Source organism: Oncorhynchus kisutch, linkage group LG19 (assembly GCF_002021735.2).
Source record: "Oncorhynchus kisutch isolate 150728-3 linkage group LG19, Okis_V2, whole genome shotgun sequence".
Lineage (NCBI taxonomy): Eukaryota > Metazoa > Chordata > Actinopteri > Salmoniformes > Salmonidae > Oncorhynchus > Oncorhynchus kisutch.
This window is the reverse complement of record NC_034192.2, coordinates 11,840,382-11,856,526: the sequence shown is the minus strand read 5'-3', so window position 1 is coordinate 11,856,526 and position 16,145 is coordinate 11,840,382. Positions and strand designations below refer to the sequence as shown.

Genomic DNA, 16,145 nt, shown 5'->3' with positions numbered 1-16,145 from the left:
ATGGAGGATTTAGGCCAGGACTAAGGTCTTGACGACAGGTTCAATGGGGCTGAAACACCAGGTGAGCCAGCCAAAGCCCTAAACCAGGCATTCACTTTCACACAATACCATACTGTAGCTTTTGCTACCTTTCATACCACTGTAGCTATATGTCTACCTTTTATTGCCAGTGCTATTCCACAACCAATTACATACAGTACAGCAGAGTAGAACCAGGCCATACCGCCTGAGACTCAACCTTTGATATAGTTGACAGTAGAGAGAACACACAGTAGCGCTGTCCAACTCCCACTCAAAGACCAAAGCTCTTGGTCTTTTTCATACATCAATGTACAGATATCATATTCTGTCTGTTCTATTACTGTAGTTATGATAGATATTGCATTACCTTTCATACACAGCATGCAATGGTCAGGTCAATAGTGGAGCATGAGGCCTATTTAGATCAGCATTCACATTTGAGGGTTGAATCATAACACATTGTATAGCTCAATAAAACAGCGCCTTTGACCTCCTATTGCTTGATCTAGTCTTAACAATATTGCATGCATGTGCTTATCTATGCATAAAGCGAGTCCTTTCAAGTTTCCAATCTAAATTGAAGTAGCTTACGCATGAGATGAATCAAGGCCAGTGTCGGGGGTAAAGCGTTACGGGGTAACGGGTTACAAAGTAACGGGTTAGAGTACTCATAACTTTTTTTTGTGGTAACAAGTAATTTTTCTATTTAATTAATCAGTTACTTAATTACGTTTTCAAATAAGCAAGTCATTAATTTACAATATTATTTATATATTATTTTTTTCTAACTAGTGAGACGGCAGAGACAATAGCCTTTGCATGGTGGAAGAATTTGCATTACTTTGAATTGGTGGTAAGGGGAAAAGGACAGGAACGTCACAGTAAAATGCTAACTCTGCCTCAGGGATAAGTGCCTGTCCACTGCGAAGAACTCCACTTTAAATATCAAGAAGCATCTTCAGTCTTTTTCTTGTGCCGTATATCGTTAATCGCTACTTTAGAGGAAAGCAGTGAAATAAATCAACCAACTAAATCAAAGGTGTTTTTATTTTTGACTTTGAGTTCTGAATGTTGGAACATGCATACGTTGACGTTGTCCTTTTGAAAAGGCTACGCTGCTGCAACTTCTATGAAAATAATACAACTAATTGGTATCTAGACAATCTGGTCATTGTGGTTCACGAATTGCATGTTTGGAAAGGGCTATTGCTCACGTTAACTTGTGTGTTTTCATATCTCTGCGCCAAGTTTGTATCTGTGTTTAAAACAGATTGGTAGCCAGTTGTCCTTGTATTTGAGCTCTCCTTTAACTGTGCCCAGTTAGTTTTATAACCCGCCTTCGGAAAGTATTCATACCCCTCGACATTTTGTTAAAAAAACAGCCTGAATTGAGATTTTGTGCCATTGGCCTACACACACAATACCCCATAATGGCAAAGTGGAATTATGTTTATTTTTTATTAATTCAAAATGAAAAGCAGAAATGTCTTGACTCATTAAGTATTCAACTCCTTTGTTATGGCAAGCCTAAATAAGTTCAGGGGTAAAAAAAGTGCTTAACAAGTCACATAAGTTGCATGGAATCATGATTTATTAATGACTACCTCATCTCTGTACCCCACACATACAGATAATTGTAAGGTCCCTCAGTTGAGCAGTGAATTTCAAAACAGATTCAACCACAAAGACCAGGGATGTTTTCCAATGCCTCACAAAGATGGGCACCTATTGGTAGATGAGTAAAAATAAAAAGCAGACATTGAATATCCCTTTGAACATGGTGAAGTTATTAATTACACTTTGGATGGTGTATCAAAACACCCAGTCACTACAAAGATACAGGCCTCCTGTGGTGGAAACAGTCAAGAGATGTGAAGATGTGAATCATTTCTGGAGGCACTGTATATTGTATGTATTATTTTTTACTTATGTGTAAATAATTCAACAAAATAATGTATTTATTAAAGAATTGTAAAGGATATATTTAATCTGTCATTATTACTTGAACTGGTATAGGCCAGAGTTATAGATTACGGACGAAAGGCACATTTTTTGACGGTAGCCACTAGGCCAGGGATTGGCAACATGTGGCCCACGGGCCTAAACTGTCCTGGCAGTGATTTTCTGGGGGTGAAGAACACTGTAAAATCACAAGGACTTCAGATGAAAGAGTTTAATTTAGAAAATCTGTTCTTAAGTATTCCCACACAAAAAAACACAAAAGAATTTGATCGTGTCTCAATATAATCATGGTATGAAATTATTATCATTTTCATATACAACCTCTTTTTGGGCTTAGTTGTGTTAAATTTGCAGTGTACAAATTACTATAATTATGTTCCTTCCCCCCAACCATCCGCTCCGGCAAAAATTGTCCGGTGGCTTAATCTAGTTGCCTACCCTTGCACTAGGCCTATCAGTCATCAGAGTCTCGCCATTCAAAAGTAGTGTGCATAAAGCTCATTCTGATACCCCCTTAAAAGGTCCAACACAACTGCTTTCATCTCAATATCAAATTATGTCTAGGTAACAATTAAGTACCTTACTGTGATTGTTTTCAATTAAAATGGTCAAAAATAAACAAAAATAGCTTCTTAGCAAAGAATCTCAAAGAATCTTCTCAAGCAAGAATTTACCTAGGACTGTCTGAGCGGGGAGGGGAAAACTGAAAACGATCTGTTATTGGCAGAGAGAGGTTTGGAACTCTTTCTTATTGGTCTATTAACTAATTTACCGCCTGGTGATGTCACCATGCAGGCCAAAACTTCGTCCCACCAAAACAGGCAGAAATTTCAGGTGGTCTTTTCAAAAAGCTCTTACACTAAAAGGGCATTATCATCATTTTCACAATTTCACAGTATTATTCCAACCTCATAGTGTGGAAATATATATAAAACACAGGAAACACATGCTTTTGACTGCACTGGGCCTATAAGCTTGACCTAGAGGCGAAAGAAACGCACACCTATTTAGGCGAGGTGCTGGCTAGCGGAGTGGACCACAAAAAAATACCACACACTCTAGGAGAACCACACACTCTAGGAGCTCAGATGCAAAAATGTTATGTCCAACGTTTCGACAGACAAGCTGTCTTCATCAGGGTATTATGACAAACACTGCGGGGTGACTCATTTATATAGTGGCAAAAGACACTTGTTTTTGGTAACGCAGAAGTAATGTAACAAGTTACTTTCCATAGTAAATAATGTTGTAACATAAGTTACTTTTAAAAGTAACGTTCCCCAACACTGATCAAGGCAAATAAGCAATATGATTGGCCAACCATACATACCCATCAGGAAATTGGCTTTTGATGCGGATTGTCCGTAATGCTGCTCTATGTACTTGGGCTTGTAGGTTACCATGCCGATGAGAGAGTTCAGCTGAATGATGGTTACACACAGGTAGATGAAGTACACTGGGTTCCCCAGGAGGGTTTTCAACGTTGGTATGAAATCTAGATTAAAAACAATCAACAGAACATCATCACCTGTCAACGACATCATCAATTGTTAAGGTCATTTTTGTCTACCTTTTTCCATACTATGGTAATTTCATCCAAAGCAACCTGAATTTGACATACCATTGTACCTGACCAGACTTTAAAAAAGCCTTTTTAAACATTATCTAAACCAGAAAATGTTCCAACTTCATCCCCATTCAACAAAATACCTTTGGCCATCTCCAGAAAGCTGGCTGGCTCGTCGGCTTGGTACTTATGCTCCAGGAGAGGGGAGTCTTTGATGAAGCTAGTCTGCTCCGGGGTGCACTGGGCTGGGCCTCGGTCTGACGGGATGGGCAGGGAACGGGGCAGGAACCAGAAGGGGATGGCTGAAAGCAGGGTGATCACCCCAGCTACAAGGTAACCTAACCACCAGGCCCCCACCCAGCGAGCATCACCAGGGCTTATGGTGATACTCTCTATACAGGGAGGGGAGACACAGCACTTGATTAAATTGGATTGATTAGGATCCCCATTACCTGACACCAATGGCGACAGCTAGTCTTACCGGGGTCCGACATATAACGAAAAAGACATTACAGACAAAAGACTTTTTACATACAATTTACAGACAAAAGACTTTTTACATACAATTTACAGACAATTTACATACATTTTAAAACATGAACATGTAGTGTGTGTGTGCATCTATTAGTTACACATACATGTCAGTACATATATGTAACAAGAGAAGGCCATGGTGATAGTCTCTATAGAGGGAGGACAAGCACAGAGAGAGAGCTGTGACTGTTGGGACTAAATACATTATGAGTAAACTAGCAACGTTCCTAGCGACAAGACTTACTGGAGAGAGAAAACAAGCACAGCACAGCTGCTTTTTGTGCATATCTTAATAACCATCTCTCCTGCTTTATATTGGTTACTCAAATTTAGTAGCTGACGTCACTGAGCACACGTTCTGGAGCACACTAGTTCAATTAGTCTGATAACCTAGAATCTAGAAGCATGATCATACATAACAAACACTTATTGAACACAGTCAGCGAGTGCACTCTAGGAACGACAATGAACTTAACTCAGAGCCCTGTTTGTTATTCTAGTAGTAACAGAACAGAGGTGAATGCCCTGTCTCTGTCTAAACTGGAGAACTCACTATTACAGTCCAATAGTGTGTAGGCGGCCTAGACAGAATACTCAGTGTTTCGCTAGATACCGGTTACTCACCCATGTTGACAAATCCAATGTCCACATATATTTTGGCACACAGGGATCCCAGTAAATAGCCAAACACAGGACCAATGACAGCTATGGTCTGAACGCAGCCTGAAATATGAAAGACACACACACACACACACACAGCAATTGATTTATTATACTAACCAGAGACGGTTCCATTAGGCAGAAAACAATAAGACGGGTGTGTGTGATTTTCAAAAGGTCAAAGAGATGCCTCTGCTTATCTGGAGCATTTGTCCATTCATGTTATCACAAAGAGCTAGATTAGTGTTATCCAGCGACAGCAGACACCTGCATGGCAGATGTTTTGGTAGTGAACAGCACCACTTGAGTTAGAAGTTCAGAACGAGAAAGTGTAGGCCATATAGAAATAATTACACTCAAATTGAAAAATCATAAAATCTAAATAATGACCATTTTGTAATATCCTAATCTAGATGAGGATTACATTTCACATTCCAGTGTTCAAACTTGTAAAAAAAGGCTGCATGAGATTTCTGTTAATGTAACTGGCAATGGCAATGTCTGCTTTGCATGTAAAGCTGGGAGCCACTTGTGGATTTGATAGCTCTAACGCAGTTCCACCTCCCACACGGTCTAAACATCAGCTATGCGGATGTTGGCTAAAGCGGATCTGATTGAATCGGACCCTTAGTGTATGAATCAGATTGAAAGGCAGTTTATTCAGACTGTCAGATCTACTTAGCATATTGTACTTCAAATCATGCACAGTGACATTATCTAAAATGTGTTTGTTTTTCCAATTGGTCTATTACCAATGTAAAATGCAGCATTTTCCTCCCTGGCGAAATCATCTATATACGAGATCCCAAGGGGCTGCACTGGCGTCTCCCCGATCCCTCGTAAGACATTCCCCAGGAACACATAGATCCACATGGAGAGGTTGGACTCTCCTTCACAACCTACTGGGAAGGGGGAGAGAGAGAATAGTTACAGCACTGTTTGTGTGTGTGTGTGTGTGTGCGCGCATATCCGTGTGTATCCATGAGTACATGTTTGTGTGCGTACAGTTGTGTGCATGTACATGAGCATGTGTGCGTGAGTTTCGGTGACACACCTGTCCCTGTGCTTGGCGTCTTAGAAAGCAGGTCACCCGAAGCTAGCGTGGCGGGTGACAACAGACGCGCTGGACATGGAGAGAGGTTATTGGTTGAATTCACTGACGATCGGATTGATGTTTCGAACTTATAGCTGCGTACAAAACACCAATGCGACTGTTTAGCGAAGGGAGGGGAGAAAGCACCACGTTATACAGTTAGAGAGGACAGAGACAAAGTAGAACAGGAGTGCAATGAAACATTTAGGAAACAACGTTTTATACATTGAAGTACATCATGTTATACGCGATACTTAACGATAGGAAGAAGCTTTCCTGGCTTCCGCTGTAAAATACAAAACAATTGGCAACTGAATGTGTTTTTTGGAAAAACATCCCACAGCTGTAAAAATGCATATAGTAAAACTTCTCTTGTCGTTCAGTAAAGAGACTCCATACAGCGCAGCATATATTCTTTAAGATTCACTATGTTCCCATCTTGTGGGAGGGATGAAACATTCTGACTGATCAAACTTTCATGACCAAGCCAAGCTAATGAGAGCACATGATAACACACACAACCATGCGTCATCCCACAAACGACGGTATACAACATATAAAATATGTACAAAATACAGTATATTAGCATATCACAGTGATCACAGTGATATCTGTCCTTTCCCAGACTTTATCCAAACACACAGAAATACAGAGCATTCGGAAAGTATTCAGACCCCTTGACCTTTTCCACATTACGTCACAGCCTTATTCCAAATGGATTAAATACATGTTTCCCCCATCAATCTACACACAATACCCCATAATGACAAAGCAAAAAACAGGTTTTTAGAAATCTTTGCAAATGTATATAAAAAAATAAATTATAACATTCACATAGTATTCAGACCATTTGCTTTGAGATTCGAAATTGAACTCAGGTGAATCCTGTTTCCATTGATCATCCTTGAGATGTTTCTACAACTTGATTGGAGTCCACCTGTGGTAAATTCAATTGATTGGACGTGATTTGGAAAGGCACACACCTGTCTATATACAGTGGCTTGTGAAAATGTTCACCCTCTAAGCATTCTTCCTATTTTGTTGCCTGGAATTAAAATGTATTTTGTATCATTTGATTTACACAACATGCCTCCCACTTTGTAGAAGCAAAATATTTTTTATTGTGAAACAAACAAATAAGACAAAAAAACAGAAAACTTAAGCTTGCATAACTATTAACCCCCCAAAGTCAATACTTTATAGAGCCACCTTTTGCAGCAATTACAGCTGCAAGTCTCTTGGGGGTATGTTTGGGTATGAATGGATTTTGCCCATTCTTCGAGGCAAAACTGCTCCAGCTGTTTCAAGTTGGATGGGTTCCGCTGGTGTACAGCCATCTTTAAGTCATACCACAGATTCTCAATTGCATTGAGGTCTGGGCTTTGACTAGGCCATTCCAAGACATTTAAATGTTTCCCCTTAAACCACTTGAGTGTTGCTTTAGCAGTATGCTTAGGGTTATTCCTAAAAACTTGTCTCTGGAAGACTGAAACAGGTTTCCCCTCAAGATTTTCCCTGTATTTAGCGCCATCCAAAATTCCTTCATTTCTGACCAGTTTCCCAGTCCCTGACAATGAAAAACATCCCCACAGCATGATGCTGCCACCACCATGATAATGTTCTCGGGGTGATGAGAGGTGTTGGGTTTGCGCCAGACATAACGTTTTCCTTGATGGCCAAAAAGCTAAATTTTAGTCTCATCTGACCAGAGTACCTTCTTCCATATGTTTGGGAAGTCTCCCACATGCCTTTTGGCGAAAACACCAAACATGTTTGCTTATTTTTTTTTTTAAAGGAATGGCTTTTTTCTGCCCACTCTTCCATATAGCCCAGCTCTGTGGAGTGTACGGCTTAAAGTGGTCCTATGGACAGATACTCCAATCTCCGTTGTGGAGCTTTGCAGCTCCTTCAGGGTTATCTTTGGTCTCTTTGTTGCCTCTCTGATTAATGCCCTCCTTGCCTGGTTCGAGAGTTTTGGTGGGAGTCCCTCTCTTGGCAGGTTTGTTGTAGTGCCATATTCTTTCCATTTTTTAATAATGGATTTAAAAATGGTGCTCTGTGGGATGTTCAAAGTTTCAGATATTTTTTTATAACATAACCCTGATCTGTACTTCTCCACAAGTTTGTCCCTGACTTGTTTGGAGAGCTCCTTGGTCGTCATATTTCCCCTTGCTTGGTGGTGCCCCTTGCTTAGTGGTGTTGCAGACTCTGGGGCCTTTCAGAACAAGTTTATATATACTGAGATCATGTGACACTTAAATAAAGTCCACCTGTGTCCAATATAACAAATGATGTGACTTCTGAGGGTAATTGGTTGCACCAGATCTTATTTAGGAGCTTCATAGCAAAGGGGGTGAATACATATGCAAGCAACACTTTTCCATTTTTTTTTTCTTTTCACTTCACCAATTTGGACTATTTTGTGTATGTCCATTACATGAAATCCAAATAAAAATCCATTTAAATTTCAGGTTGTAATGCAACCAAATAGTAAAAATGCTAAGGGGGATGAATACTTTTGCAAGGCACTGTAAGGTCCCACAGTTGACAGTGCATGTCAGAGCAGAAAACAAGCCATGAGGTCAAAGGAATTGTCCGTAGAGCTCAGAGACAGGATTGTGTCGAGGCACAGATCTGGGGAAGGGTACCAAAACATTTCTGCAGCATTGAAGGTCACCAAGATTACAGTGGCCTCCATCATTCTTAAATAGAAGTTTCGAACAACCAAGACTCTTCCTAGAGCTGGCCACCGGCCAAACTGAGCAATCAGGGGAGAAAGGCCTTGGTCAGGGAGGTGACCAAGAACCAATGGTCATTCTGATAGAGCACCAGAGTTCCTCTGTGGAGATGGGAGAACCTTCCAGAAGGACAACTATCTCTGCAGCACTCCACCAAATCAGGCCTTTATGGTAGAGTGGCCAGACAGAAGCCACTCCTCAGTAAAAGTTACATGACAGCACGCTTGGAGTTTACCAAAAGGAACCTAAAGACTCTCAGACCATGAGAAACAAGATTATCTAGTCTGATGAAACCATGATTGAACTCTTTGGCCTGAATGCCGAGTGTCACGTCTGGAGGAAACCTGGCACCATCCCTACGGTGAAGCATGGTGTTGGCAACATCATGCTGTGGAATGTTTTTCAGCAGCAGGGCCTGGGAGATGAACAGACAAAGTACAGAGAGATCCTCGATGAAAACCTGCTCCAGAGCGCTCAGGGTCTGGGGCGAAGGTTCACTTTCCAACAGGACAACGACCCTAAGCCCACACCCAAGACAATGCAGGAGTGGCTTCGGGACATGTCTCTGAATATTCTTGAGTGGACCAGACTGAGCTCGGACTTGAACCCAATAAAACATCTCTGGAGAGACCTGAAATAGCTGTGCAGCAACGCTCCCCATCCAACTTGACATAGCTTGAGAGGATCTGCAGAGGAGAATGGGAGAAACTCCCCAAATACAGGTGTGGCAAGCCTGTAGCGTCATACCCAAAAAGACTCGAGGCTTTAATCGCTTCCAAAGGTGCTTCAACAAAGTACTGAGTAAAGGGTCTGAATGTAAATGTGATATTTCCATTTTTCATTTTTATTATACATTTGCAAAAATTCCTAAAAACTTGTTTTTGCTTTGTCATTATGGGATTTAATACATTTGAGAATAAAGCTGTAAAAGAAATGTGGAAAAAGTCAAGGGGTCTGAATGCTTTTTGAATGCATTTCCCTTAAACACTGGATAACTGGAAACGTGATTCAGACTAGAGTACACACACATGCACACACTTATACACATATTCAGATAAGCTTTAGCTTACTGCACCACAAGTGCATTCAGAAAAGCATTTCACTAGACCCACAATAACATCTGCTAAATATGTGTATGTGATAACATTTTATTTGAAAAGGAAGCTGGAAACGCAAGCATTGTAAGTTAATCCTCCTTCAAAATAAAAGTCTGTAAAACCTCACCGTCCGATGAGGAAGTGTGGCAGAGCGATGATGAATGTTCCCATGGCCATCAGTACACAGCCCATGGCTATGATCTTGGGCCGATGCAGCTTTGCACCAAAGTAACTCACGAATGCTATCACCAACAGGTTACCTGGTAGGGCGACAGACAGACAGACCAGACACAGAATTTGACTGTTCTTAGCTGCCATTTAAATTCTCAAATTGACAAATCTGATGAATCGAGATTCAATTTAGAAATTTCAAAAGTGAAATGTATTTTCAAATAGAGTTATTCTAGTTACAACTCTATTTAGATTCCGTTCCTGAATGGATTCTTGAATTGTCGAGTTGACATGGAACTGACTCCTGCTCTGACACAATGGTCTGCTTCGATTTATTCACAATCACAATGCCCAATTCCTCTAAATGATGTACAGTTGAAGTCAGAAATTTACATACACTTAGGTTGGAGTCATTAAAACTCATTTTTCAACCACTCCACAAATTTCTTGTTAACAAACTATAGTTTTGGCAAGTCGGTTAGGACATCTACTTTGTGCATGACACATAATTTTTCCAACAATTGTATACAGACAGATTATTTCACTTATAATTCACTGTATCACAATTCCAGTTGGTCAGAAGTTTACATACACTAAGTTGACTGTCTTTAAACAGCTTGGAAAATTCCAGAAAATTATGTAATGGCTTTAGAAGCTTCTGATAGGCTAATTGACATCATTTGAGTCAATTGGAGGTGTACCTGTGGATGTATTTCAAGACCCACCTTCAAACTCAGTGCCTCTTTGCTTGACATCATGGGAACATCAAAAGAAAAACAAATTATACCTCAGGAAAACAAATTATAGACCGCCACAAGTATGGTTCATCCTTGGGAGTAATTTCCAAATGCCTGAAGGTACTACGTTCATCTGTACAAATAACAGTACGCAAGTATAAACACCATGGGACCACGCAGCCGTTATACCGCTCAGGAAGGAGACGCGTTCTGTCTCCTAGAGATGAACAAAAATAGAACTGTTTGGCAATAATGAGCATTGTTATGTTTGGAAGAAAAAGCAGGAGGCTTGCAAGCAGAACAACACCATCCCAACCGTGAAGCACGGGGTGGTAGCATCATGCACTTCACAAAATAGATGGCTTCATGAGAAAGGAAAATTATGTGGATATATTGAAGCAACATCTCAAGACATCAGTCAGGAAGTTAAAGCTTGGTCGCAAACGGGTCTTCCAAATAGACAATGACCCCAAGCATACTTCCAAAGTTGTGGCAAAATGGCTTAAGGACAAGAAAGTCAAGGTATTGGAGTGGCCATCACAAAGCCCTGACCTCAATCCAAAATAAACATTTTGGACAGAACTGAAAAGGCATGTGCGAGCAAGGAGAACAAAAAGCCTGACTCAGTTACACCAGCTCTGTCAGGAGGAATGAGCCAAAATTCACCCAACTTATTGTGGGACGCTTGTGGAAGGCTACCCGAAACGTTTGACCCAAGTTAAACAATTTAAAGGCAATGCTACCAAATACGAATTGAGTGTATGTAAACTTCTCACACACTGGGAATGTGATGAAAGAAATAAAGGCTGAAATAAATCATTCTCTACTATTTTTCTGACATTTCACATTCTTAAAATAAAGTGGTGATCCTAACTGACCTAAAACAGGGAATTCTTACTAGGATCAAATGTCAGGAATTGTGAAAAACTGAGTTTAAATGTATTTTTGCTAAGGTGTATGTAAACGTCCGACTTCAACTGTAAGTGTGTTGCCATGGTGAGTTACAAAATAGTGGCACCTTTGGTTTCCTAATTCCCACTACAGAGTGATTCCTCATGAAACGCAGAAAAAAGGACAAATTGTTGACATATATTTGAAATTTGTATCTAAAAACATAATTGAGAAATAATGAATCAAACTTGGCATATTTCTGACATTTTGGCCTCCCTTAAGACTCCATAATGTCTCATCTGTAGGTGCTACAAAGCAGAATTTGGTGTCATATGAAGCTTTACCGCTTGCTCTGTAATATGAGTAGTATTTTGATTTCAATAACAACACATTTTTTCAATAATATAATAAAATAGAAAAATATAAACATGTATTTTCCGAATGAACTGACAATGTATTTGGCAAATGTTTCAATATATTGTTGTAAATAATATACAGTTCATTCGGAATGTATTCAGACCCCTTGACTTTTTCCACATTTTGTTACGTTACAGCCTTATTCTAATATTGATTAAATGTTTGTTTTTCCTTCATCAAACTACACACATGTATTAATGCATTAAAAAGAAAAAAGAAAAACTGAAATATCACATTTACATAAGTATTCAGCCTCAAGTCTTGTTGGGTATGACGCTACAAGCTTAGCACACCTGTATTTGGGGAGTTTCTCTCATTCCTCTCTGCAGATCCTCTCAAGTTCTGTCAGGTTGGATGGTTGAGCGTTGCTGCACAGCTATTTTCAGGTCTCTCCAGAGATGTTCGATTGGGTTCAAGTCCGGACTCTAGCTGAGCCACTCAAGGACATTCAAAGACTTGTCTTAAAGCCACTCCTGCATTGTCTTGGCTGTGTGGTTAGGGTCGTTGTCCTGTTGGAAGGTGAACCTTTGCCCCAGTCTTAGGTCCTGAGCACTATGTAGCAGGTTTTCAACAAGGATCTCTCTGTACTTTGCCTCGATCCTGACTAATCTTCCAGTCCCTGCCGCTGAAAAACATCCCCACAACATGATGCTGCCACCACCATGCTTCAGCGTAGGGATGGTGCCAGGTTTCCTCCAGACGTGACGCTTGGCATTCAGGCCAAAGAGTTCAATCATGGTTTCATCAGACCAGAGAATCTTGTCTTTAGGTGTCGTTTGTCTACCTCCAAGCGGGCTGTCATGTGTCTTTTACTGAGGAGTGGCTTCTGTCTGGCCACTCTACCATAAAGGCGTGATTGATGGAGTACTGCCGAGATGGTTGTCCTTCTGGAAGCTTCTCCCATCTCCACAGAGGAACTCTAGAGCACTATCAGAGTGACAATTGGGTTCTTGGTCACCTCCCTGACCATGGCCCTTTTCCCGCTATTGCTCAGTTTGGCCGGGCGGCCAGCTCTAGGAAGAGTCTTGATGGTTCCAAACTTCTTCCACTTAAGGGGCGGCTGGTAGCCTAGTGGTTAGAGCATTGGGCCAGTAACCAAAAGGTTGCTAGATCAAATCCCGGAGCTGACAAGGTAAAAAGCTGTCGCTCTGCCCTAGGCCGTCAATGTAAATAAGAATTTGTTCTTAACTGACTTGCCTAGTTAAATAATGATTGAGGCCATTGTGTTCTTGGGGACCTTCAATAACATTTTGTGGTACCCTTCCCCAGATCTCTGCCTTGACACAAACTTGTCTCGGTGCTCTTACAGACAATTCCTTCGACCTCGTGGCTTGGTTTTTGCACTGTCAACTGTGGGACCTTATATAGAGAGGTGTGTGCCTTTCCAAATCATGTTCAATCAATTGAATTTACCACAAGTAGACTCAAATGAAGTTGTAGAAACCTCTCAAGGATGATCAATGGAAACAGGATGCACCTGAGCTCAATTTCGAGTCTCATAGCAAAGGGTCTGAATACTTATGTATATAAGGTATTTCTGTTTTTTATATTTATACATTTGCAAACATAAAAAAAAAACTGTTTTCACTTTTGATTATGGGGTATTGTGTGTAGATTGCTCAGGATTTTAAAAAACGTAATCCTTTTTAGAATAAGGCTGTAACGTAACAACATTTTGGAAAACGTAAAGGTGTCTATGGGTATATCAAAGTTCCAGAGTTGGATCTCTGCTAGTTTTAAAGTCATAGCCCATTTAATACAGAGAAATTGGCATAGTAGGCAACCTAACCAATCACAACCCTCCTTGCACTTCCTGCAAATCACCAGAAGGTGACCATTTGGAATCCATTTTCACATTCACTCCGTTGGTAATGCTTACAAATTGGATCATAAGAAAAGAAGAACCCTCCAAATCGAATGACCGAATTGAATTACTGTGCCGTGGCCTGGATAGAGAGAGGGGAGAGCGGGGTTTGGGGTAGAGTGAGAGAGAGGGGTGGGGGTGTGTGTGAGAGAGAGAGAGCGAGAGAGAGAGAGAGAGAAAAAGAGGGGGGGAAGTTGATAGAGGAGAGAGAGGGAAAGTTAGGGAAAGAAAGAGCGAGAGAGTTATAAACTTAGAGAGAGAGAAAATTGGGTAGTGGAGGAGAGCAGTGGGCAATAAAGACTTTAATGAGGTAAAACAAAAGCAGCCATTTCATGATTGAACCAATTGTTGTTTTTCAAGGATGGAGGGATGACGTCCATTCCTTAAGAACCTCCATCAGCTCTCATTATTAAGAGGAGTGAGTAGGCTATTCTCCCAGTGTGCTGGGTTTGGAAAGTCCCACTTCAGAAACCTGTTGTAGAATGTCTAAACTCCTGAAATAACTGTTCTCTGACTAAGGCCAACCTAGCACTTGGAAAGGCCAGATAGTTAATCATTTTCGCCTAAAATGACATACCCAAATCTAACTGTCTGTAGCTCAGGACCTGAAGCAGGGATAGCAGCAGTGTATGTGCAACGTTTTAGACTGATCCAATGAACCTTTGCATTTCTGTTAGAAATGTTGTATCAAGACTGCAAAAATGTGCCTGATTTCCTTGTTATTTACAACCTCATGCTAATCGCATTAGCCTACATTAGCTCAAATGTCCCACGGGAGACCCACCAATCCTGTAGAGGGTATTAAAGAGTAATTGTGCCCTGCATTAGTTCAAAATATTTCTTACGGAAAATAACTTTTTTTTTGTGCTGAGAGCTATTATGCTGAAAAAAACTGAACTCACTGCTCTCTGATTGTGAGTGTGTTGTATTTTCCTTCATTCACTTAGAATACTGTGTGGACTAGAATAACTGCTTCGTTTGTTACTAAGGGTTTACCAAAAGGGATACGTCTCTATGATTTGAGCACTTCAAGAGGCACAGAGTACATCCTGCTATTAGAGAGTTGTTAAATACCAAAAGGCCTTTGAGGCTAGTCTATGGAGCTCTCCTGAGTTGCTTCAGCACTTTTATCTCTCCCTGTGGTTGGGGGCATTGGAGCCATGACAAGAGGCACACATCGCATCCTGGTTTCCGTCTACTCTATACAGAAAGGCCCTTGAGGTGAGCTGAAGGGTGGGAGTAAAAATATGTATTTTTAACTTAGCAAAAAAAGAAACGTCCCTTTTTCAGGACCCTGTCTTACAAAGAGAATTTGTAAAAATCCAAATAACTTCACAGATCTTCATTGTAAAGGGTTTAAACACGGCTTCCCATGCTTGTTCAATGAACCATAAACAATTAATGAACAAGCACCTGTGGAATGGTTGTTAAGACACTAACAGCTTACAGACGGTAGGCAATTAAGGTCACAGTTATGAAAACTTAGGACACTAAAGAGGCCTTTCAACTGAACCTGAAAAACACCAAAAGAAAGAAGATGCCCAGGGTCCCTGCTCATCTGCGTGAATAATACAATTTATATGTTTAAAGATAATGAGTAAATAATTCTACCCTGAAAATAGGGATTATAGTTTATGTAGCATGTTACTTTTAAGTCTTGGACATTTCATAAGTGTGAAGCTGAAAGAGAAGAGGAAGTTGAAAAATGTGTTTTAATTTTACGATAGAGGTAAGGCAGAACGTTGTTTGAGTAGGGGTTATATTTTCACCTACTGGAAAGAATAGGTGAGTTAGTCATGCTCGCTGGGCTATATTTGGCTGTAAGTGATTCAGGTCTGAATAGTTAAAACTTTTACGATTCTTGATAGTTTCTGACTATTGTGTTTTTCTGGTTATATTGTTTCGGTAACACCAGTAAATTTGAGCAGGAAGTTAATGTATTCTAACATTATGATCTGTTTCCATTACGTAGAACAAAAGCAGATTGACTGAAGGTGCTTTTCCTTAAGGGAACTATACAGTCATCTCTCATTGCGGGCCTTGTGGATCTGCTGCCATAAGGTTTGGGTTTTCTGTTCAACAAATGTACTGAGTGGAGGGGGAGCCTGCACATTTCGAATTTTGAATACAAGACATACGTCAGTGTATTGCATAAGATTTTTCTAATTCAGGAGCTCAAGCTCTTTGAGAATGTAACAGTGATGATGGCTATGGGCCTTCCTATCAAGCACTTTTTGAGACTGGTTGCAGACAGACTGAATGGGTTTTAATGTTGTAAAGCAGGCTTGGGCAAAATCAGTCAAGAAATATGTTAATTAGGGGAATTTCATAGATTTGAAGTACAGTATTGTATCCAAGGGTAGCGCATGTTCAATTAAGTACAAATAACCATT

General features: G+C 40.4%; 1 protein-coding gene across 2 annotated transcripts in view; it reads right to left on the bottom strand.

Annotated features, from left to right (window-relative positions):
- The window catches only part of LOC109910265 (solute carrier organic anion transporter family member 1C1), a 71,370-nt gene that overhangs the window by 11,878 nt on the left and 43,347 nt on the right, over positions 1-16,145 (bottom strand). Inside the window, exons 4-9 of one of the 2 annotated variants that reach the window (XM_020509400.2) lie at positions 9,800-9,932; positions 5,799-5,932; positions 5,497-5,643; positions 4,709-4,807; positions 3,694-3,942; positions 3,314-3,478 (exon numbers count right to left, since the gene is read on the bottom strand). In XM_020509400.2, the coding sequence (XP_020364989.1) occupies positions 3,314-3,478; positions 3,694-3,942; positions 4,709-4,807; positions 5,497-5,643; positions 5,799-5,932; positions 9,800-9,932 (927 nt within the window). Of the gene's footprint in view, positions 1-3,313; positions 3,479-3,693; positions 3,943-4,708; positions 4,808-5,496; positions 5,647-5,798; positions 5,933-9,799; positions 9,933-16,145 lie in introns of both variants that reach the window. The other variant, XM_031798430.1, reaches the window with a different exon arrangement.